The sequence below is a fragment of the Aythya fuligula genome, chromosome 15, assembly GCF_009819795.1.
Source record: "Aythya fuligula isolate bAytFul2 chromosome 15, bAytFul2.pri, whole genome shotgun sequence".
NCBI lineage: Eukaryota > Metazoa > Chordata > Aves > Anseriformes > Anatidae > Aythya > Aythya fuligula.
In genome coordinates, this window is record NC_045573.1 from 8,033,424 (window position 1) to 8,058,481 (window position 25,058).

General features: G+C 34.5%; 1 protein-coding gene across 1 annotated transcript in view; it reads left to right on the forward strand.

Annotated features, from left to right (window-relative positions):
• DNAH3 (dynein axonemal heavy chain 3) overlaps nucleotides 1-25,058 on the forward strand; it is a 59,725-nt gene continuing 34,667 nt past the window's right edge. The window contains exons 1-26 of the mRNA XM_032197296.1: nucleotides 1-118; nucleotides 682-783; nucleotides 2,675-2,900; nucleotides 3,855-3,924; nucleotides 4,958-5,147; nucleotides 5,681-5,870; nucleotides 6,418-6,613; nucleotides 7,605-7,730; nucleotides 9,064-9,259; nucleotides 10,606-10,785; nucleotides 11,503-11,639; nucleotides 11,798-11,903; nucleotides 12,483-12,661; nucleotides 13,962-14,146; nucleotides 15,340-15,463; nucleotides 16,033-16,186; nucleotides 17,834-17,978; nucleotides 18,258-18,469; nucleotides 18,764-18,855; nucleotides 19,288-19,402; nucleotides 19,958-20,074; nucleotides 21,232-21,411; nucleotides 22,797-22,933; nucleotides 23,692-23,893; nucleotides 24,270-24,362; nucleotides 24,647-24,757. Of these exons, the coding sequence (XP_032053187.1) occupies nucleotides 86-118; nucleotides 682-783; nucleotides 2,675-2,900; nucleotides 3,855-3,924; nucleotides 4,958-5,147; nucleotides 5,681-5,870; nucleotides 6,418-6,613; nucleotides 7,605-7,730; nucleotides 9,064-9,259; nucleotides 10,606-10,785; nucleotides 11,503-11,639; nucleotides 11,798-11,903; nucleotides 12,483-12,661; nucleotides 13,962-14,146; nucleotides 15,340-15,463; nucleotides 16,033-16,186; nucleotides 17,834-17,978; nucleotides 18,258-18,469; nucleotides 18,764-18,855; nucleotides 19,288-19,402; nucleotides 19,958-20,074; nucleotides 21,232-21,411; nucleotides 22,797-22,933; nucleotides 23,692-23,893; nucleotides 24,270-24,362; nucleotides 24,647-24,757 (3,798 nt within the window). The 5' untranslated portion in view covers nucleotides 1-85. The remainder of the gene's footprint in view (nucleotides 119-681; nucleotides 784-2,674; nucleotides 2,901-3,854; nucleotides 3,925-4,957; nucleotides 5,148-5,680; nucleotides 5,871-6,417; nucleotides 6,614-7,604; nucleotides 7,731-9,063; nucleotides 9,260-10,605; nucleotides 10,786-11,502; nucleotides 11,640-11,797; nucleotides 11,904-12,482; nucleotides 12,662-13,961; nucleotides 14,147-15,339; nucleotides 15,464-16,032; nucleotides 16,187-17,833; nucleotides 17,979-18,257; nucleotides 18,470-18,763; nucleotides 18,856-19,287; nucleotides 19,403-19,957; nucleotides 20,075-21,231; nucleotides 21,412-22,796; nucleotides 22,934-23,691; nucleotides 23,894-24,269; nucleotides 24,363-24,646; nucleotides 24,758-25,058) is intronic.

Sequence of the window (25,058 nt, forward strand, 5' to 3'; positions counted from 1 at the left end):
AGTAACTACCAGGATACTTATTTTGAGTGGGAGGACCAAAATCTTCTAAGCAAACAAAAAACAGGTTGATGAAAGACAAGGCAAAATGAAGCCAAAACAGAGACCCATGGTCCCAGGGGTAAGTTCTTTCCACTAGAACTGTGAAAGATTGATATATCTTTTTCAAATTGGCCATTACCAGTGGCTTATGGTTTCACATTAAGAAGGACTTTATTTGAAGACACTCGTTCTTGTTCAATATTTTTGGGGCCTTAGCCTTTATAATAATAGCCTTTTTATTAATAATCCCGTTGCTCAAGTGTTTAAGAAGCATTAACTCTTTGAATGGTTAGGTAGCATAAAAATCAAGAGTTGGCGTTAGAATGTACAATGGTTTTCTTCGTAACTCTTATACCTTTATGAATGAAGAAGTCTACCAATAAACTGCACAGTTTATTCTGTAAAGGTACCCAAAAGCCCAATCCTTTAGTCATTAATCAAGGGCAATTCATGCTATCTTTATTGAAGCATGCCTGGCAGTTATAATGATTTCTGTGTGTCTCTGTGAGACGGGATTATTAATAAAAGTTGTCCTATTTCATTTTCAGTGAAAACTGAAAGTCCCTATTCTTTTTGAATGAACGTTTTTCAAAGCAATATAATTCATAAATGCCTTTGAAAGTGTTTTTCATATCTCTCTAGTCACAAAATGATTCAGTGTATAACATGAGCCATCCAAAACAGTTACCAGAGTTACCACCCATACCTGCTTCTTCTTCAGCTACACCTTCAGATTTGTATCAGGTATGTGCGCTCTCCCCTTTTGCCAGGATAAACGTTAAATTGCATCTGCTAGAGTGACTTTAGGCATTATATACTACTAGGCCTTAGGAATTGAAGATGGGAAAACCTAATTAAATTACTCTTGTTAAGTACTAAGGAGATCACTGAGTATTTTATTAGAGCTGCTCTTATTTTAAAAAAGTGTTGTTGCAATTTACATTATTTGGAGATTAAACTGTGGCAATTTAAATGTTTGTTACATTATAGTTCATTATTATTTGCTGTTGCATTTTGGCTTTAAAATATTTTTCATCCAAACAAATTTTGATTTTTTTTCCTTTTTTTTTTTTTTTTCCCAACATAAATATTTTATGGCAGAGCACAAAACAACTGAATTAGAATGCTGTTCCAAAAACAGCTGAGAGCTTGGCAGGTGCAGCACTGATCTGAATGAACAACTTGTACAGATGACACAAATAAAAATTACATATGCCAGGACTTAATGGGAAGAAGAAGAGAGGGCTGGCATTCCTTATCATACATGCCTCCCAGTTGCTCATTTGGCTCATTTGTGTCACTACTTCAGTTTCTCTGAGATTTCTTTTCTTAGTAAGATACTGTTTGTGAAGAAATTGTGCTGGAAAATGTCTTATGTTGGTCTTTATTTGAGATTAAGAAACTTTAACTGAAAATGTATGTTTTTTAAAAGTGGAAAATTACTTAATGAAATGTTGCATAAAAATCTTTTATTGTCATGAAAAATTCAATTAAACTTTCTGGGGAAATGTCAAGGTTTAAATACAACACAAGCTGATTTAGCCGCTGAAATTTTTGTCACATAAGAAGGCTCTGCATGCAGAAAGTTGTTCTATGTAGTGGGAGAGAAAGAATGTAGTTTTGAAAGCAGACCTAATTAGGAGAAGAACTGAGAATTTGGAGTTTATACTCAATTCAGCAATTCCTAGAGATAGCCAGCGACTTTTCTCAGAAGATCTCCAAATCTCCAAACTCTTTTCAATTCTTGTATGAGTTCAATAATGCAAAACTGTAATTCAGGGACCTACTCAACTGTCTCGTGTGTGCAATGGAAAAAATGGAACTGAAATGATCCTGTGAACTTTCAGAAGCTACTTTAAGGAATATGGTTGCAGCGATAGTGTGATAATAGTGTTATTCCAACTAAGTAAAAAAAAAAAATCATTAAACCCGATGTAATACAGAAGCTAAATATGAATTTAAAATAAGAGCTTTAGGCACCATGATGTGAATTACATTCATTATTCTATCTTACATGCATTTTCTCTCTTAGGGTATCTTCATTAAAAAAACATACTTTTCTATCCCACATCCCTTATGCCTGTGAGCTTCTCTTCATTAAAGTTTAGATCTCAGGGCTGATAAAGAGCCAATCGATAGATACTAATTCACCTGAGAAGAAACATGGAATGAGTAGACAGAAGAAATATATTACAAATTGACGTGGGAGAGAGAGAAAGATGAGAGAAGAATTTGCTAATTTGTATTATTGTTCAACTGTTACAAGCATCGAGTGTAGATGTATGATTAACAAAGGCTTGAGGAATAACAAGTTTTCTAAATTTAACCAAATGTATGGTGAAGAAAAGAAGCAAGAGGGACATGTGGGGAAGTAGTGAGTACCAGATAACGTACTAACGCTTTCCTCTGTTTTATTAAAAAAAAAAAAAAAAAAAAAAGCATGAGTACTCCCACAAAAGACATAAATTCTTTCTTAGATGTATGTGGAGCATTGGGGTCTAAAAAGAAATTGGTGGTCAAATGACTCTGACTCAGACTTGTATATTTAATCTTTATGGTGGTATTTTTAGCTCTGTGAAGACCTAAAAACATTGTGCTATGTACAACTATGGCTTCTTTGTTTCTCCCATTGCAGTTTGTCCTTAAAAGACGATGTTATCCTCGTTTGATGCAACAAGCATCGTGGACTTTGGCAGCTCCATTCAAAGAACAGAGTCACTACCGAAGCCCAAGTGACTCCATAGCTAATAATTATACTCCTACTGCACGGGATTTAAAACTGAAGAATCTTCACAAGTTAACATCCTCATCAATGACAAGGACATCACTGGGTTCAGCAGAGTGGAAAGCTGCCTCACTGTGTATCCACATTTGAACATGTTCATAGGTTTAGCCTTACTTGTTCTGTACATAACTTGTTTATTAAAGCATCACCTAGCAAAATCACTCTTCCCTAAAAAAATTCTTCCAAGTGTATTACCTGACAGTCAATATAGACAAATTGCCAAAAGCGTGCATTCATTTTAGTAAAGGTAAAGCCTAATAAATTTGTTAGATTCATCCTCCCAAATAATCACACACAATTATTAGGAGGGAATTGTTTGCAAAGCAGAAGGCGAACAAGATGCAAGCTCTGATTGAAGTTAGAAGTAAAAATTGGTACCAGCAGCAAAATATGGAAACACATTCCACATGTACACCTCTAATGTTCATATTCATGAGCCTTGCATAACATAATAAAACAGGAGACAGGCATCAAAATATTCCTGTGAGGATCAACTCCAAGTAACATTACTTAATACACTTCTTATGTCTAAACCACGCAGTAGAAGTTTGTGTTAGCAAAATGTGGACGCACATGTAAGTCTTATGAATCTTATTCATAAGTCTTATTTAAGTCTATATTATGCTGTTGATTTGATATGACATTGTGATATAATGCAGATAAGGATATCAACAGCTGTAATACTCTTGCTATTTAAGTGGGCAGAAAACATGGTTTGTTCAGAGAGATATGTAAGCACTGAAGTCAGAAGTGTGAGCTGAATGCTTTCCTGAACCTAGTTTTTAGTTTCAGACTCAGCAAGATTCTTTAACATGTGGTTTTAATGTCTTGCTAAATCCTTAGTCAGAACTAAGGATTTCTTTGTGATATTGCATTTGTCTGGCATTTCATTACCTGATGGAATTGATTTAGTGTTTTTTGTTGTTGTTGCTGTTGTTTGTTTGTTTGTTTGTTTTTGTTTTACCGATCTAAAATAATAACTTATTTGAAAAATATTCCTTTATGTGACTTTCTTAACTGGCACTTAAAGCTTCAAAAGATTTTGTGCCTTCCAGGAAGAGACTCAAACTTGCACAGAGAAGTCAATGTGATTCTGCTAGGTAATGTTCTATAATAGTATAAAGATACAAAATATTACAGTAATTCTAGCTATTTGATTTGTGCTTTAATTTTTCTTTTGACTTGGATGCTATGTTCAGCATCATTACTAAAATTTCATTGTGTTCTAAATGAGTAGCTTTCACTGCTTCTTTGTGGCAGGGCAAATTTCAGTCTTAGGCATGCTAACAAGGTCTTCCTTTTACAATGATTGATTTGAGAACCCAGAGTTTAGTTAATGGAGATGCAACTCAGTTGTTCTGTGAGTGTTTAAATGCTCTGTAATGCTGCTGGGGTTTTGCGAAATTGGTCACTCTTCTATCATGAGTGTGTGTGTATATATGTGTGTATATATATATATATATATATTTTTTTTTTTTTTTTTTTTTTTTGCTTGTATTCATCTGTAAAATAGGGAGAGAAATAGTCACCTCTGGAAGTGCTATGACAGTAACTATCTTGTTCCATGTTAAGATAATATGGTGATCTGTACCATTAAAACGACAAAATGGAAACTTAAATTCTTTTCAACTATGGATGGGATTATGTGGAATAAATCAAGTATGGAGTGACAGTTTGTTGGCTGATTGTTGCATATCCTGAGGAGTGTAGACAAAAGATTTATAGAAAATAGCATATAAGCTGAGAGTGAAATCTGCAGTACAACATCTATGCAAATGAGCCAATTTAAACTTTTGGGTCATATTGTTAAGATTTTGGAAAGATAATCACCTGAAAATAGGTAAGATCATGGGCAACCTACGTAGTAATGCAAGTAGATCTGGCACTGATAGAATTGCTTATAAAATCTTGCATGTCTCAGTGATATTGTAGAATAAGAAAGTTTACATGATATTAAAATGATATGTTACTTTAACAGAGGAAATACAATCTGGTATGTTACACAATTTTACTGAGTAATTGAAAACTTCATCATAGGCCATACTTGTCCTCAGTGCAGTAGCTTATCGTTTGTCCATGTTAATTTAAGAATCAGTTACATCTTCTTTAGTCACTTGTAGTCTTTTGTTTCAGAAGTACACCAACATTGTTAAACAGTTTGGATCTCATCTCGCTGTGTGTACCTGCTCATATGCCAGAATTACATGTTATACGTTATACAGACAACCAACCATTGACTCCAGAAGAACAATTTGTTATCATGCACTTACATGAGGAGGAGATAAATAAGGAAGAAAATTCACCTTCAAGTAACGATATAGAGGTATTTACTTTTCATTTTATGGTTGAGAAAAGCAGCAGCAGTAATCATCAGTGATACATCTATAACCTCTTTACTTAAAAGTAGTTGAGAAGAGAACACAGTGCAGGAGGTTTAGAAGATGTAAATATGAATATTTAGCAACTTGCTGTTAAATTTTATTTCCTTTCTTATTTGTTTCTCTTCCTAGCTCCTTGGTGTGCTTCTTGTCCAAAGGGTTTGCAAGTAAAACTATCTTTCCAAATTCTTAACCTCTCACATTGTTGGCTTGTACTTCAGAGATCAGTAATTTAATATGCTGCACTTAATTTAATATATGCTTACATCAAAACGTGCAAGTATTGTAAAAATGTCAGGCATTAACAGTGCTTTAAAAAGAACCAGGAGATAGACATAGCCAAAATCTGTGATATTCAAGTACCTTTTGATTGCAGAAAAGGTTCAAGTAATAGAAGAGCCAAAAATATTTCATAGTTATTCATTATTTGTCAGAAACGTCCTACAATAAGTGTAATATTTTATGTATTATTTTGTAGCGGTACTGTTACTACATACATTATGGAGTACAGGAAGACATGCTGGCACCTCAGGATAAGGAAGTAATTAATGTGATTTTAAAACAAATTCCAGCTCATCTTCTTGCTAATCCATACCTGGAGAATTCACTTGTTTGTTTAAAAGAGGAGATTAAGGCAGACTATCGAATCAGCCTCATGAAAGCTATTGGTAAGACTCATAATCTCTTAGCAATTCAGAATATGTAAACACTTATTGCACTTTAAGAGCAAATCTCCATTTTGTTCTTAGTGCCAGTGGAGAGTTCCTTTGGGGTCAGATAATATAGATCAGACTTTTGAATATCATGTTTCCTAGATGCAATGGATGATTTCTGTTATATTAACATTTCTGTGTTTCACAAACGTTTAAGAAGCTTTCTAAAAATCATGCTTTAAATGAAGGTATTTCTATCCCCAGTTAACAGACAACGTGTTGAAGCGTTAAGAAGATGTCTTGGAAAGATAGGATGAAAAGCTCTTTCTCCTGTCTCTCTGGTTCTTTTTAGAACCAGAACCAATCCTTATTTTCTTTTTTTTTGAAAATACTTCATAGTTAAGATGGTAATTTGATTATTGTGCGGTACTTTAAAAAAAGTACTCCTAAAAACAAGTTTTAAATGTAGAGAACTCTATGAGTTTATAAGCTATGGAGATACTGTGTTTTCATATGTGGGTATGACACAATCTCACCATGATGTATATATGATTTGTTCTAGTTGATTACATCTTGATGGATCCAGCTGAGAGAGAGAGACTTCTAATTAGAAGTACCCCACGCCCTTTTCCCCAGAGAGTTATCCGTGCACCAGTCCCATGGCACAGCTCTTATGAAGAAGCAAAAAGCTGGAATGAAAATAGTCTATTCACAGTGAATCCACTGATGTACACTTTGCAACAGCTTTGGCTTTCTGAGTAAGAAGTCTTGTTCATAGGATCACAATTAAACTGGGAATGTTCTCATTTAATGGCTCGATTAGAGTGCATCTGCTGACTTGTCTACATATGCTGCTGAGGTTCTGGTGGGGGCAGTAGAGAGAAAATTACAAAATCTGTTCTCTTTTCTGAAGATTTTTTTTTTTCTCAGTCTTCAGCAATCTCAGCCATCTTCACTTGCAGACTGTAAATAAAAGTGTGAATGTTGTACATGTCCACAGTGAAGAATGTGGACTTAGTGCTATGAAAAGGTCATCCCCTTTGTTAAAAGATGTTATCCCTAAATTGAGTCCATGCTCAATTAAATAGTAATTCAGAATTCTCATCTTCATTCCTGAAGTTAACAAAAGAAAAGCATTCACATCTCTTTAAACTGAGTCCCTTTCAAATGTTTGTAGTTGGAAATTTTACTGGGGACTTTGGAAAACTGAGGCATTTTTTTCTTGTGAAGTTAATATGGTAGTTACTAATCCTTACCACTGTTTTTTGTTTGTTTGTTTTTGCATTTAAATAACATTTGAAGTAGTTTAAGCTCTTGTTTGTTTCAGATGGTAATATATGCCATGTTGATGAAATTAAAAAAAAAAAAAAAAAAAAAAAAAAAGATTATCTCCTCAGGGTAGCCAGAATAGACAAGAAAGTACTCTGACTGTTTTAGAAAAAAAATAACACAATTCGAAATCTGACAAATACAAAATTAAATTTATGAAGCCCTTTACATTTGCTAATAGCAAAAAACAACCAAGCAAAGAAAAAATATTAGAAATGGACTTGCTGGACAACTTAGCAGTGACAAGACATGCATCGATGGAAAATATTATTAGTACATACGGTACTTCTAACATTTACATATATACAATACCTACAAGACTTTCTGACTGTATTTCATAATAGTTTTTTGTTTTTATTTGTTTGTTTAATTTTAAACAGAGGTCCTTAAAGTATCTCCTGTTTGCTTTACTTTCCATAGATATAGTTATCTAAGGTTTGTCCGCATTGAAGAAATGCTTTGTGGAGACCTACCACTGCTGCCTACAGAATTTGTGGATGTCATTCAAAGACACTGTGTGGAAGCTCGAGAAATTCTTCAGAACAAGTCAGTGCCAACTGTAGTAACAGTAGATAAATAGAGTATTTTAGGGTCTGATTTATGACAAGAACAGCACATTTAAAATTTTGCCCTCTAACATGAGAAACAAATAAATTAATTTGTACATAGAAGTGTTCAAATCCTAACTTCATTAACGTGAGGACATGATTACATTTCGGTTTCCATTTATATGGACTTCAGTTGCAAAATAAAGTTTTTTAGGTATATGTTACAGATCCTCATCCAGGTAAAACAGAGCACAAAATTCTCTCTGACTGCAGCAGCAGACAGCCATTCCCATACAGATCCAGAACCATACTGTTTGAGTGGAATATTCTCCTTAGTTTTAAAGGAGACCACCTGCATCCTGAGGCCTTTCTGATATATGAAAGAAGTATTTTCTCTTTGGCTTCATGCTGTTTACAGAGGAGCGTGAAAGGGGAGCTGGCTGTGAATGGATACACTTCCTTTTACAGACTGTTTCTAGCTTCAGTTCACTGAAAATTCTTGTTAAGCCCTGTCCATTTCAAAGGATTTTCAGAAAATATGTTGAATGGCTTATGTCGATACCTAATAAATTCTATCCTATGGATCCCAGAGCCTCTAGAGTTCCTGTTTATTATATTTTAATATTTTTATATTAACTAATATATATATACACATATATTTAAAAAAATAGGGAGAAACTGGAGAGCTTTTTTAAACAGATCTTAGTCTAAGATGATGGTAGTCCCAACAAAAAGGCTGCCAAAGCAAAGGGATAAATAAATTATAGGGAAAAACATCTGGATCCTGAAAGAGCTTTTGGAACTAACTGCAAGAGTGCTTGCACAAGAGCAAATGGGAATAAACTGACTACACATACAGACAGATTGGAAATAAGAACCATGAGAGGAAGGGAGGCTAAATCAGCCATTCATCTGTAGAACTTATGACAAGAAACCTGACTTTTTTCATTACAGAAATAAATTAATATAAGAAAGAAATTCTATGAGGTAATAGCCCATGACAGTAGGGGGCATCATTCTGCCACTTGATATCTTTTCCAGTCTCAAGGTTCCCACTTAATGGTAATCATTTGTCATTACTGTTTCATCTATTCATATTCATTTAAACTAATACTAGGGGCCCATGAAAACAAGTACCCTTAACTTAAAAAATTATGTTTTCTCCAAGTTCTGGTAGATAAAGTTTTAGTATGACATCTAGTTAACCGTTCTTTGGTTGCTTTTTGGATTTTGATCATTCTTTGGGTAATTTCTGAGCTTAGAATTCATTGCAAGGAGCAAGGTAAGACTAACAAGCTTTTAAAAACTTTGTATGTATTGCTTTCTTTTAGGTGGATCCCAACTTGTGCATCTATCTTCCTTGATGAGAAAACGAAATGGATACATTTTGCTCCTCAAAATGACTATGACTCACCTCAGCGAATTGAAAGCTATTTTAGTTCAGTGGCAACTCTAATGTCATTACAACTACGTGGGATGGTTGTTAACTCCTTGGAAGATCTTCTTGCATTTTTTATGATCTACAAGGTATATGCTGTGAGGTGTATCTATGCATATAGTTTTCGGTGTTACATAGAGACAATAATTCATACAGCTATAAAATGTAATGCTCTTTGAAGGCTAAAATATTCTAGATCTTGCCTTAATAAAATATGTCTGCACCCTTCAAACTGTTCTGCCTACTAAGTGGATTTTTTTGAGTGGTCAAGAACTGTTTACTCAAATAATCCTTTTGCAGGGCAAGACTTATAATTAGCAGTTGTAAGGGTTTACAACTCTGTCTTGAATGGAAGTAGATTTCTTAATATTAATTTTCAGTTTTATCTGTTTTGGCCTTAACCTGGCAAAACACTGAAGTATTTTGTTCTGAAAGCACACAAATATTCCTTGAAGTAAAAAGTGTGCATAGTCATACCCGTAATCCTTTGCAGAGATAATTTATGTATGTGGTGTCCCCATCTATGCCAGATGAGTGCCCTGTATTATTTCAAGTAACGCATTCAATTGTGAAAATAAACATTAGATCGTTAAAGTTTTAATCACTGGTTGCTTCTTAGCGGACATGAGTTCTTTAAGTTTCAGATCACACAGGATCTACCATGGCAAGACAACATGAAACCTATTTAAACAGAATGAATGTGTCAGCTGAAATACTGCATTGCAGCCAGAGGATCACACATACAATCATAAAATCATAGGGTGGTTTGGGTTGGAAGGGGCCTTAAAGATAATCTAACTCCAATGCCCCTGCCATGGGCAGGGACACCTACAACTAGACCAGATTGCTCAAAGCCCTATCCAACCTGGCAACGTGGTACACTATGTTGTCAATCTTACGATAGGCCTCACCTTGCATCTGGATGATGGTGCTGCTGCTGCTGCTTTTTTGTTTGTTTGAAATCATTATAGCATCTACATTATGAGCCTAGTCATGGATTAGGACTCAGTTACTGTAAAAGTAATTTGGGGGTAGTATAGTTCTTTTTAACCATACAAGACAATTAAACAAAAGCAAAACAACAACAAGGTCTTGTATTTGATACTGGATTTTAGTTCTGATAGCATTATAGATTTTTTTTTTTTCTTTGAGTTTTGGTTCTGCATGATAATTAGTGCTTTACTTCTGTTAGTTCAGTAAAAACTGAGGCAATTAGGCTTAGATCCAGTTTCCTAATTCCAGATCTTATAGATTCATTTAAGAGTTGGCCCTTCAAAATTTTATATATTGGGGCATCAGTGTTATGAACAAGAATCGCAGAAGAAAATCCCATTGATGCTGTACCGTTAAAAGTGGGGGGAATGTGAATATTTTTAATTATTATATTTATAGAAAGCTTATTTAACATGTCCAATTTTAATTCTTTTTCCCTAAGGATGGGAGTGATTTTACAGAACCATATCAAGACATGAAGTTCTTTGTACCTCAAATGCTAATAGTCAAACTCAATGTGGAAGAACCCAAGATTGTCTTTGAGCCATCTTTGAAAGAATGTTGGGATTTGATCAGTCATTGCTTCAGGGAGATCCTACGAAGCGCAGAGGAACTTCCAAAGGTACTAGATAAATTAAAGCTGCGTGCAAAATACAATGTGAATAAAAATTGTCTGTGATATAAAAATGAGGCAGAAAACTGTCATATACAGCATAAAGATGTGGGTCACATATCAGAAACCATGTGAAATTTTGTGATTATAGAAGATAGCATAGGAATTGTTATTTTTCTAATTCAAGTTTTAAAGTCCTGGTCTGATTTTTTTTCTGTGTGTGTGTGTGTAGTTTTCACAAACAAACTGCATATGAAACTAAGTGAAAATTTGTTCAGAGATTATTACTACCTTTGTTGCTACAGTTTTTGTTATAGTTTATGGGTTTTGTTTGTTTGTTTTTTCCTACAATAGAAATACTTTGTCTACTTGGATGAGTTGTGTTTGTTCCATTGTGCAGCACCCACTGGGATACTTAAATGTTTCTACTTAAAATGTGAGGAACAGCCTACTTACGTACAAACATGGGGTCCAAGAGAGGTTATCGGTCCTTTAGTTGAATACCTATCTTGGCACTTTTAATGTAAATATCAGTACCTCTGTATAGATTTTTTGCGTATATGTACTGGCTTAAGCATTCAAAGTGTTTGAACTCCATAGAATTGAAGGCCCAGGCTTGTGTTTACTAAATTATACATTTTTTGAAATGGATGGTGAATGGATAATAGAATATCTTATTTCCTCTGTTGTACATGCTATCACATTATTTGCAATGATTTCCTTCAGGTAGAAAAAATTCTCTTTCCACAATTAAAAAGAGATGATCTCACTCTCCGTACGGTCAAACCAGATGAATTGTTGTTTTCAGATTATGTGAACAAGCTTGAAATGATCTTTGAGAGCAACATACTTGGTCCACAGAAGTAAGTTTTTTCTGTTGGCTCTGTTGCCCATCCAAGTCCTCAGATTCATAACATTATCTCTTCAGCTCAAACGTTAAACAGTTTGAGCTGATTTGTTTCTTATTATAGAGAATCTTCACCTTGGGATCTTGTGTTTGTTTTTGTGATCTGTATTTAAGGTATTTAAACGTGTACAAGAAATACAGCAATCTTTTGAACAACAATGCACAGCAAGATGTTACAGATTTCTTGAAAGAAGATCATTCTTTAAGAGCTTTGGCAGAGGTAAGATATAACTGACAACTGCTTATGTGTTCATACAGCAGCTAACACATCACGCTTGACTTTGTAGTATATTGCTGTTCTAAAGAATTTCCATTTGAATGGCTATGTTTGCACTTGGGAACACTAGGGAATCCATTGCACTTTACATAGCCCCTTACTGTAAGGCTGCAGTAGCAATGGAGAAGGAGGTTTCTCTATGGCCTTCTTCTGTGGGTTTTGTTGGGTGAAATAGCCAGTGGAAGACTGCCCAGAGTATTTGGTGAATCTGAATCTTACCGGTCTTTTGATTGTCTTGTCCTTAGCCCTGTCTACTTTGTTTGCTGCATTCCTGAGCTAGCTTCTGGCTGAATACTTCTTTAAGCAACTTATGGTGTTTCTTAATATGGCATTTTATGATGCAAGGCTTTCAGCCCTGAAATCTGTTGGCAATAACTGAGCTCTGAAAATAAATAAAAAGAAAAAAAATGTTGTCCCTTCTTCTGCTTGGAATATATTATCCACTTGCTGGATGGGAATTAATTAGTTGTTTCATCTATAAAGTTTAAGGAAAAACATCAGATTTTTCTTTTCCATTTGTAGAAGATTGACAGCTTAACAAAACTGAAAAGAGAGATTATGTCTATGCATGTCACTGTCCCCCTGGCCATGTTCTGTCTGGATGCTGTACAACTGAATGAGGAACTTTGCATTCGGACTCAAAATCTTAAGGATAGATTGATTGAATTTGAGGTGATGGAAAACAGAGAGTCAAATAAAAGGTACATGCTGTTGTCGTGCATGATTGTTGCTGTCTGCATGGACTAATGTTGTATATCTGTGTCTGAGATAACTTTATTCATCTACTGGCTTTTCTACCAGTGTTGGCCAGACACATGTAAGGAAACCAAACCAGTATTTAAAATTAACAGGTATAGAAATACTTGTAATAAACACATAACTTAGTCTGTACAGGGTGTACATAAAGTTTAGACTGAAAATATGGTGTTGTTCTTTCCTCCTTGACTGACCTCCTAAGATTTGAGTTGAGGTCCTTGCTTTCCCTGCTGGCATCCAGCTAAAGCAACATGAAGAATGTACTATGGAGCTAAATTTTTGTGTTGTCTCCGATTTATTTATTTATTTTGTTAGGGAAGTACCAGTTCTGATTTCATATCATGGCAATTTTAAGTAAAAAATAAAAGAACAAAACTAAGGCTATAGTTTGGCTCCAGTGTAATGGGATAATCATGGCTCTGTGAATTAAAAGCAAACAAACAAAAAACACAGTGGCACATAAATAATTCTTTCACAGTGAATGGAAAGAACAATAACCATTGTAAAAAGAAAAAAAAGGAGGGGGAAAAGGGGGGGGGGGAATTCAACTCACTTGTCTGCAAAGCATCTCCAAGTGGAGATGAACTGCTCTTTAGCAGCGCCTCTGTCTCCACTTACTGGGGAGGGAATCTAGGCAACAAGCTTATGCTCAACACCTAAGATTTTGAATGCTTGTGCTGGTTTAAATCAACCTATTTGTGGGTGGTTGCTGTTCACATGCCTGCTGTCTGTACAGATGTTTACAGTACTGAGCTGGAATCTGGAACAAGAAATTTTATCATTTTAATGAAGAGGGAAAATACTGTTTTTTCCATGTGCAAAATAAATAAATAAATGTGATTTTTTAATAATCTTCCTCTTTATAACTGTGTTTCATCCCATGCACTTAATTTTATTTTTTGGGGTGATAGTGAGCTCTTGCTTACTGTATTCAAACATTGCTTTCTGCAGCAAGTCAGATCTTGAAAGAGGAAATTCTAAGCCTATGGGAAGTAAACTGTTAATATTCTGTTAATTGTAATTTGGAATCAATGTAGTGATCGCTTTATTATATACCAGTTCTTGTAAACATAGTAGGACAATAGAAATTATTGTACAGAGTGAAATATCATCCTTAATAAATGCATATCTGCTGTGTGTATTCATCTTAACACTTGCTGTTTAAAAGACAAACTTCATTAATAAGATCTTGCATCCTACTTCATTTATGATCCCAGTGATGTGTCTGTTTACTTTTTGTTGTAGACTTTGTGATGAATATAACATAATTGCAAAGAGATTGAATGAGCTGCCTCTGAACACTGAGGAGCTAGTAGAATTTGATGCATTCTTAAAGAAATCCAGTAAAGTTACTGCATCTAAACTGAGACAGGAGGTCTCTGAAGCAGCACGCAGACTGGAATTCCTCATGGACTATGCTGATCTTACTAGTATGTCTCAATTACAGATTATGAAAGTCTCCACATGGAAGTATTTATATATAGATACCAGGATAGATGTTGCATCATCTAGAATGCTGATGAAAGACTGAGAACACTTTGAAACATTTTCATAGAATAGGCAGTGATTCAACCAATACTATTTCATGTCATAATAATGAAATCAAGTAGTCTGCCCTTCGTGAAATCAGTAGGCTGTCCTTTGTGAAAGATATTTCTGCCTACTCTATCCACTGCTGCAGGAATTTTGAGGGAAATCATATGGTAGTTTGGAAATGCCCAGCAACAGTTTTTCAATATATGGAAGTGTAATGAATTTGTTTTATTGGAATACTGATTTTGGAGCAGGCTAATTATTAGAATGTTTTTGCCAATGTTAAGAAATTCAATCAGCATCTTTACATTTTATTTTTTAGCAGATGTCATATTTCACAAACAATATTTTGAAGAAACTAACACCTGATGCACTCTCTATGCTTTTCTGAAGGATGAAACATACCGTCAGTGCAAGAAATAGAGATGGCTCAATGCCATTCATTGGATTCTAGTGGAATTCCCAAGTGTAATTACTGGTAGAACTAGAAGCAGAATGTATCCTAGTTCCAAGTGATAAAGGTTTAGGCTGAGCAGAGGCTTCATGTAACATTTATTTTGCCAAAGGGTAATGAACTGAGTGTGCTGAACAAATAGAGAAATACGAAGATGTAAATGTTGGCTCATTGTAGTTATTATGCTATTGCTGTTGCGAATAATTCAGCATTTACACATTGTGGACTAAATGTTTTAAACGTTACTTTTATCCACCTTTTTTAGATATTTGTTATATATTTGGTTTGGAATGGTCTGTGTCTTTATATAGTTGGACTCAAATATAGTTTAACAGAATACACGTTCTGGAATAGTTGTTCTCACCAATTTCTGTCTACTAAGATCTTATTCAGAGAATTTTACGCTGTTCACTTGATTTTAGAGTCTAATCTGTTTCAGCAAGCAGTTCTTTTTGCAGTGAAGATAGTTCTGTTATCAGCTTGAAATACATAGCTTCTTGGAAAGCTTATTTCTAACTCACATATTCCTAAATACAGTTTTAGTTTTTTTGCTTACTCTTCACACCAAGCATTCTATTAGACCATTGATATATAGGTATTTTCTTCAAGATATCTTTTTTTTTTTTTTCCTTTTAGGTTATGACATACACCTGAATAGCACGGTTTTCCATTGGCCTAATAAGATTGAGACAATGTTTGATAACAGTAGAGATGAGTTGTATAGCAGGAGGAATCATATAGAGATGGTGTTGCTTGAGAGGTATGGTGTTAGGACATTTTCTTTCACTGGATATTTCTAAAGAAAAGAAAATATCTGAAAATATCTCATCAGTAAAAGGATATTTATTTTACCAGTAAAACTTGGAAAGTAGCTGAGAAAGTATGGGAGAAACCTGGTTTGCAGTATTATGGAGATTTCAGAAAAATATGGTTGATCAGGGTAGATTAGAATATTCCTGTACTTAAATAGGTCTTAAAGGAGAAATGAAAGATACTGCTAGAATAGTCCTAATTCTGTCCTGTTATATTGCTTGGCTTGGCATTAAACATTTTCACAATGTTTTCACTCTTCCTTTATTTGCTTTAAGTGGTAAAAGTAGCAAATGTAAGTGAACTGAATTTGAAAATGAAATTTGAATTTTAATGCTGTTTCATGCATACGGTTGACGTAACTGATAACTAATGGGTTTTGACTGGAATCTCTACTTAGTTTACACTAGCACTGAGATCAGTTTTCATTTCACAGTGCTTGTTATAATTCATAAAATAACCGAAACCTGAAAACGAATGAAACAGAACATCATATTACTTTACCTATCTTTACTTCAGGATTTCTCAGTTTGATGAAACTCTTGAAGGTTATAATAGAGAAGTAGAAAGCTACAAAAAGCGGGATATTATGACCATAGAAGAAATGAAGAACAATGTTGATAAATTTAAAGAGTTAAATAAGAATCTAAATAACGCAGTAGCAGAACTTGAGGTTAGTATTTTTAACAGGTATAAAGTGGGTTACAGTGTGTTGGATGCATGAATGTTTTTTTCCAGGTTCTGGACATATATTATCAAGCTGGCTTTAAGATTCCCAAATTCACCAACAAGTGGCCAATATCTTCTCGTCCCCATATACAGTACTAATGCTGAGCTGAAAAGCATATTTTGGGGGGGGAAATGTTTAGGGAGTTTTTTAAATTAAAATAGCGAATTTCAGTATTTCTAAACGGTCGGTAATAGCAGGATACTATCCATGAAAAACATTTTTTTCTGGAAGAGCTGACTAGGAGAACAATTAGGGAAGTGGTATTTTCCCTGAATTGTGGTTTGTGCTACTTGAGCTGCATTTAAGCATCTTTCATTGTTCTCTAATTAAAAACAAATGCTCTCCAACTGTATGTATCATTTCCAGAAGTTGCCTAAAAGCATTAATATAAGTTTTCAGATGTTAGAAGGAAGCTGAACACTGAGATTCCTAGATTCTACTCAGGGCTCTTTAACCAATATGCTGTGTCATTCTTGGCTGAATAGTTTCTTAGCTGTGCCTCTGTTGGGAAATGAGAATGGTTACCTTTGAGAGATCTCACAGGTATTGTGAGGCTTACTTAATGTTCTAAATCACAGTGAGATGATGAGATTTCTGCATATATGGAGCCTTAAGAATCAAGCTGTTAATTAAGACCTGCTCAAAAGAGAAAACTGGACCAATTAAATCAGTTTGGGATTTAGATAAATTGCTACAATCCCTATATATCAAGAACCTTAAACTGATTTAAAGGCATCCAGTGTATCTAGTTAGTTTGAGTTAACAGCATTGATAAGTTGTAATGGGTAGAACAGAGTAAGTTATTAAGTTGGTGAAATTTCTTAATATATATTCACAATGAGATTTGTATCCACACAATTTAAATGACACCATGAACAGCTGAGTGAATACATGAAGTTAAAGATTACCTAGAAATATGGATCTTCACGTTTCTCTGTCTGCAACTCACATAGAATGATTAAAAGTATTACAAAAGTTCTGATGGCATTGTGAAAACAGATGTAGGACTCAATCTGAATCGAGTATTTGCATTTCAAATAGTGTTTGCCAGTGATTCCTTTCAGTACATATGAAATGCAAAAGGCAACACTTTTCTCTAAATCTTTGCACATTCATTTATGCTGTAAGCTCTTTTGGGGAAAGACAATATTTTATATTAAATAGATGCAGCAATTAATATCCTGTTCTGGTTGGAGCCCCCAGATGTTTCTGTAATACAAGCTAAAAACAAATAATCACAAGTGGAAAAAAATCTCATAAGCCTGTGTGACTGGGGAGCTTACATCCAGGTTTCAAAGTGGCTTGGTAGCTTGTGAGACTTGGTATCACTGAATGCTATGGTAAATTGTCTATTTTTAAAATAGATATTTAAAATTACTTGAGTAGTAAAAACTACCAACAAATAACTAAGGTAATTTACAAGAACACAGTTACCTTATTTACCTAAAAGCTACAGGCTTAAGTCTACAAAACTGGCTGGCTTTGACATGTGAAAAAAAAATCCTATCCAATATTACTTAGTAAAAAATTAAAAAGCAGTAGCAAGAATTTTTGATGGAAATATTTTTTTTATTATTATTATCATTAAAGGCTATAAATAAAGAAGAGGAGTTACTTGAGCGGAATAAGAGTCAATTTCCCTTACTGCAAATTATAATCACAAACAAGCAACCCTTTGAACAACTTTGGTTAACAGCCTATGAATTTCATACCAAGTCTGAGGAATGGATGAATGGTGAGATATTGATGAAATGTGTCATTTTCAGTTAGTTAAGTAGAAGCTGAACAGGTTGCTTAGTTATTGTGATAAAATAATTTTGAAGAGAGAAGCAGTGAAATCAATCAGTGAAATAAAATTGTTGACACGGATTTTGCATAAAGACTTTTTTGTAACATAAATGATTTCCAGTTAAATGAGAGTGACTATAAATACCTGTAAATAAACCACCCTGATAATCCCCTTGTGCTGAATTACTCACTGCTTTTTTTTTTTTTTAAATGTTGCTGTATTCAGGATCTCTCCAGAAATTGAATGCTGATGAAATTACTGAAGAAATTGGAAATATGTGGAGGACTATGTACAAGCTCAGTAAGAGTTTTCCAGATTTGGCTGGGCCTAGACGCTTAGCAGAAAGTACAAAATATAAACTTGATAAGTTTAAACAGCATCTTCCTGTCCTGTCAATTGCCTGCAATCGTGGAATGAAGGATAGACATTGGGAGCAGGTATTTTAACTCTGCTTTAACTGTGGAGGTATCCTACCTCAGAAACTGACAGTTCAATGCAGTACTCCATATATTAGTAATAGTTCTGTATTTCACAGTAAGATCATTCTGTATCCTGTCACTTAATAAATGCAGTTTTGAAATTTTTAATGGTACAGGCATGAGCTTCTTTGAATTAATGGAAGAAAAACAAATTGGGGTGCTGCACTAATACTTTTTAAGCATTTTTTCCTTGCTGTTTACCAAGTCTATTAGAAGCATCCACCTCAATAATAGATTTTTCTTTATTTTCAGATTAGTGAAATTGTAGGATGTGAGATCAAACCCGATGAAACTACTACTCTTCTAAATATGCTGGAATTTGGACTCTCAAAATATATTGATCGGTAAGAAGCTTACTCTATTCTCAGTTTTTTTAGATGATCATGGTATCGTATGTGAGATACAAAATTCTAGTTTGTTTTTTTTTTGTGTGTGTGTGTGTGTTGTTCAGAACTTCCATGTTTTCACAGCTATATCTTATTAAGATAGAGATGGAACTGTCAGATGTCCTTGTGGAACCAAGACAAAAAAACCCAGAATCATATTCCCAAACCACTTAATTTCTGCATTTGGAATTTTCTGTCTTTATTTGTCTCCAAATTAATACTAACTTTTCTAACTTGGTGAGCTCAAAAGTGAATAAATATTTCCTGAAATAAGAGTGTGTGTTACTAATAAGATATCCAAATGAAAGGGAAAGGTAGTCAGCTTTGCTTCACTTCCCTTCTGCTACATTGCAAAAATATTTCTGAGATACGTGTTTCATTCCAATTTAGGCTGGAACCTATTGGAGCAGCCGCAAGTAAGGAGTATTCTTTAGAGAAATCAATACAGAAAATGAAATCAGAGTGGGTCAACATGCAGTTCACTCTGGTGAAATACAGGGATACTGTGAGTAAACATGAAATCCATATACACATTGTTGAAATGAATTACTTTGATCCTCAACATCAGTTCACAAATATTAGAGGGAAGTACTGCTGATACATTGTGGTATCATGGAAAGTGGTATCATACCCCAAAGCCTGGGCAAATGTATCCATTACTATTAGTGTGTGGTTAACTTGGAATCTCAACATATTAATCCTAACAAATCTGTGAGCCTGAGAGCTTCTGCAGTTTTGTATGAAAAAGTGAACAGTGGTGAAATTTTAACTTGCCCAGAAGATATAGGAAATCACATACTGTGCAAAAGATTGTTATAAGTCACTAGCATCTCTGGCTAGCTTTCTATTGACAACATCCATCTCTTGACCTTCTAAATAGAGATGTATGGGAGAGATATCATTTCGTATCTTCAGACATATTGCAGGCTTTGTCAGTGCCTTGCTACTTTCCTGCCTTCAGGGAGAAGGGGGGGCAGCAGGAAGCTGAATGAGTGTAAGGTTGGAGAGCAGCAAAATAAGCAACTGCTATTTACCTTAGCAAAATATGATGTCTTTACAGAACAACAGCATCCTGTCAGCAGTTGATGACATCCAGCTTTTACTGGATGATCACATTGTTAAGACTCAGACGATGTGTGGCTCTCCCTTCATCAAACCAATTGAAGCTGAATGCCGGGTAAGGAAAAGCTGGTTTCATTGAGCTTCTGTGTTTCTCGTAATATTATTTCTGTAAGTCCTTTCAGGTGTTTTGGCATGATAGGATGTTGTATAGGTTTTAACCATTTCTAAGGAACTCACATTTGTATTTTTCTCTTTGATTAAAGTTTCCAGACAAAGGTATGCAAGGCTTGCTTTAGAGCTAAAGAAAATGTAATTTCATTGCTAATCTAGTCATTATATGCATTTATTTTTAGTTCATTGTCTTGTGTGGGTCTGTTAATTTAAACAAATCCTACTGTGTTGTCTAATAAGACACACGTCTGTCATTTGTTTTTGTATTTGTAATCCTCTGGCAATGGCACAATACATAAAGCAGCACGGAGGGGAAAGATTGAACCCACTATATAAAGGCTTGCAAAATGGCATTTACTCAGTCTGCTGGCTACCTTGTCAAGGTATCTATTCACTGCTGATCAGATAGAAAGTACACAACTAGCATTTCAAAGAGATTTTTTTTTTCCTAGAGAATAAAACTTCTTCGCTGCTGAAAAACAATCTTGCACAAATTCTTTAAAAGTTTCTAGCTCCTTTGGCATAGATTTTGCAAGTGTGTGTATGTGCTTTGTTGAGGTATAAAGTATCCTTTCATTTGATTGCTAGCTGTAGACATTAGCAGCCAAATCAACTCCTGTAAAGAGAATAACCTTGAAGAAAGCTGGAAGCATGAACTCTGTAGTCTCATATTCCTTCAGACCTGAGTTGCAGAATTGTTCATCATAGAATCATTAAGGTTGGAAAAGACCTTCAAGATCATCTGGTCTAATCAATTAGTTTGTAGAGAAACAGATGCAGAATCCATTCCTGAACTGGTGTTAAACAAGAAGTCATCCATCATACAAGTAATGTTGATAGGACTTGTGGGACTATGATATGAGTTAGTGGTGCATCATCAGTCCCTGAATGTTTAGGCCTTTCTATGTTTTCCTGTAAGACTGTAACAATACAGGAGAAACTGTTAGAGTGGTATGTTTCCAAAGTCCTGTAACAAAAAACACATAGGAATCCAATAATGCAATAAAGCAAATTAATAACTTGTGATTTTATACTATCGCTCTTGTAATCAATCTACAGTTTTAAATGGTTGCTTATACATCTTAAATATTTTCAATACAGTCTTGGGAAGAGAAGCTGACTTTAATGCAAGACATTCTAGACAGCTGGTTAAAATGTCAGGCAACATGGTTGTATTTGGAACCAATTTTTAGTTCAGAAGACATTATAGCTCAAATGCCTGAAGAGGGCAGAAAGTTTGGGGTTGTGGATACATACTGGAAGGACATTATGGCACAAGTGGTAAGTGCTTGTATTCAATAAAGCATGTATTTTTAGGTATATCTGATAATAGAATGATTGCTGTCATGAAGATGTACAAGCTTTCTTTTTTTTAGTTGGATATTTGTATTTAAGTTGCAAGAAGGTCTAATGTGGAGTGGGAAAACCTTTACTAAAGCCTACCAAAATCTAGTCTTGCAATAAAAGTGGCAGATCATATCATTACTACTTTGAGATTTCCATAGAGGATGGACATTGCAGGATAAATTAGAGCTCAAGTAACATTTTAATTCTATTTTTTCTGGCTTCTGTAGACCAAAAAAAAAAAAAAAAAAAAAAGAAGGAAAAAAGGCAGAAAAATATACTTTCATACATTTTTTTTTCTGGCATTCTTCAGTTAAATGATCATAATTAGGTGGAAAGATGAATGATTTGTGCTTTCAAGATCTGCTTCAGAATTCACTGGTAGGAAGTCTACACTGTATAGTCGGATTTTAGATTCGTCTTTTAAAGGCTCAGAGACTATTAGAGCAACTAAATGGCTTATTTTCTTTTCTACCTTTCTTCTCCTTCTCCCCCCTCCTTTCCCCCTTTCTTTCCACCTTTGGGGTTGATGTCCCATGTCTGTCAGTGTAAAAGAGACATTTGGATAATACCCTTAACAATATGCTTTAACTGTTGGTTAGCCCCAAAGTGGTTAGGCAGATTGACTCAATGATCTTTGTCTATTCAACTTTTCTGTTCTGTTCTGTTCTATTCTATTCTATGGTTGTTAGAAACTTTGGTGAATATGTAGTGATCTGATAGTGTGTCAGGATAAGGTTATAGAATCATTTTGATTAGAAAAGACGTTCAAGGTCATCAAGTCCAACCATCAACCTGACCTACCAGTTATGGGTAAATGACATTGGTTATTCTGTTCAGTTCTATACAACTAAGATATTGGATAAGAGACAAGTTACTTAGTGGCAGTATGAGCTGAGATCTTTGTGAAAAACATTGGCAGTACATGACTGTGTGACAAAGATGTTGAAATAATCAGTATAACAAAATAGAATCTGATACCTGTCTAACAGCTCAGGCCAAATAATTACCGTATGCTGTGACTCTGACAAAACTTATATGTGAATGAAAAAAAAAATGTAGCAAGCCCGAGATACAGAAGGAAATGCCAAAAAATTTAATTCATGTGAATATTGTTGCTGTATTGTCTATAAAGTTGAAATTGGTAAAAGTGTTTAAAAACCAAAGCTATCAAAGAATACATACATATTTAATAACATAAAGGCACACAACAGAGAATTCTGTCTAGTTTTTATCCTCCTAAAACATAAGTGATTAATGATAACAATTTTTATGTATGAACATAATGTGACTTTTATCAATTTTGCTGTGTTTTTATAAAGGTGAAAGACACAAGGGTGCTTGTGGCAACTGAACAGCCCATGATGTTAGACAGATTTCAGGAAGCAAATATTCTCTTAGAAGACATTCAGAAGGGGCTAAATACTTACTTGGAAAAGAAAAGATTGTTTTTCCCAAGGTAAACTAATTAAGAAGGCCTAAATTAGAGATAAAAATCCCAAAGCTCTTTCAATTTATACTGAGCTGGTAAGTCTCATTTCATAAGCATGTGTGGGATGCAGTATCATGCAACATGAAAAAAAAAAAAAAAAAAGAAAAGAAAAAAAGAAAAAGAAAACCTGTCGTTTTTTCCAGATTTCCATTAGTTTTCTCAGCTTCAGCTAAGTTTGCAGTGCCAGGGACAGATGGTAGTGGGGAAGGAAAAATCTGTCTAGCACAGCTTTAATTTAAGATTAGAAACATGTAATCACTTACAGGGCATTTTGAGGGAATTTGCTACTTTCCCATAATTGATTTGAAATTATGTTTCAGCCCTACTCTCTTTAGCTGTGCAGAGATTCATAGTACATTGGAGTTATATATGATCATGAGGAACATGATTCTGTGTTCAGAATTTTTTACACAGAATTTTTACACAGAATTTTTTATTGGCTGCACAGACATACCTCGTATTTCCTGTGTGTTTGAAACACAACTTTTTTCTTCTCTGCGTGAAAGGATGGTCATACTTAAATTTTGACAAAACTGTGCCATGAATTTTATAATGTTAACAATTAATAGCTTAGAAAAGGGAGCTGATATGATAATTTTCCCTCTGTTATTTTACTGTCCTAAGCAACAATAAAAACAATTAGATTTTTCTTGCTAACAGTAGAATTATAATGACAATTTTCTTGTTTCAAACGTTTATATTCATTGATTGTGTTTTCCTAACAGATTCTTTTTTCTGTCTAATGATGAACTGCTTGAAATACTCTCAGAAACAAAGGATCCCCTTAGAGTGCAGCCTCATTTAAAGAAGTGTTTCGAAGGAATTGCTAAACTGGAGTTCACGGAAGATCTGGAGATCCTAGGAATGATCAGTTCAGAGAAAGAAATTGTTCCTTTCATAGACAAAATCTATCCGATGAATGCAAAAGTAATTTTTTTTTTACTATGTTATTAAATTAATGTTTTGCCTAAATTGTATTTTTGTGGGGGAATGAGATCTAAGACATCTAGGATGAGATCATGAAAGGTGTTTCAGAAGTGAGAGTTCGCACCCGTGTTCTAGAACAAAAAGGAGTAAGATGTACCAAGTTTTTGGTAAATTCCTCTGGGCACTTTTCTACATCTTTACACACTTACTACTTTTAAGATGTGCCTGTCAAATTTGGATATTTTCCACATATTTATCTCTCACAGAGATCAGAAGAAAGTATATTTAAACCTAATATATTTCAAAGAATTTGCCCTTTAAAATTAATGTAATCAGGAAATGTTTACTGACTCTTAACTGTTTTTCCTGTTTGAAGGGCATGGTAGAAAAATGGCTTTTGCAAGTCGAGGAAATGATGCTGGCCAGTGTAAGACAAGTTCTTCAAGATGGTATAAAAGGGTACATCGAGGTAATTATTCCTGAATTATAGTGTAAAATAAGATTTCACAAGCAACTGTACATGAACAGATTGTTCACATTCTTCTTAACCAGGGAAACGTGTTTGAAGCTAAGTGGAATCCATCTCTTCTTATTTGAAGTTTTATTTCTGATTTTATTGGAGAAAAAGTAACAGAGCTAGTTCTCATTTATTTTTTGCATGAGACAGAATAAATTTGGGGAAAATAATTGTTATTAGTGCCATAATCAGATGTGTTTACATGACTTTGTTTGGAATGGATCTTTATGTTTAAGGTTCCTCGAAAAACGTGGGTACTTCAGTGGCCTGGACAGGTGGTTATTTGTGTTTCATCCATTTACTGGACAGAAGAAGTGTCTGAAGCTATAACAAAAGGAACTTTACAAGTAAGATTTTCTTCTACCATTCTATTAATTAAGACAAATTTGTTATTTTGCACAAGAGCCTTTCCTTGTATGTTTGTGGTGCCTTTGTCATCAAAAAACTTTTACATAGCACTTTGTTGAGGCTGATGAAATGCACACTCCAGTAATGAAAACAATTTCTGTTGAATTCAGTGGAGTTTTGTCTGATCCTAATATAGGTGGGTGTATAAGGATTTATTTTGGGATGAAATCTGTCAGCAGATAGTTTGGGCTGCCTTTTAAATGTGAATAATAAAGTTTATTAAAACTTTATACCAAATAC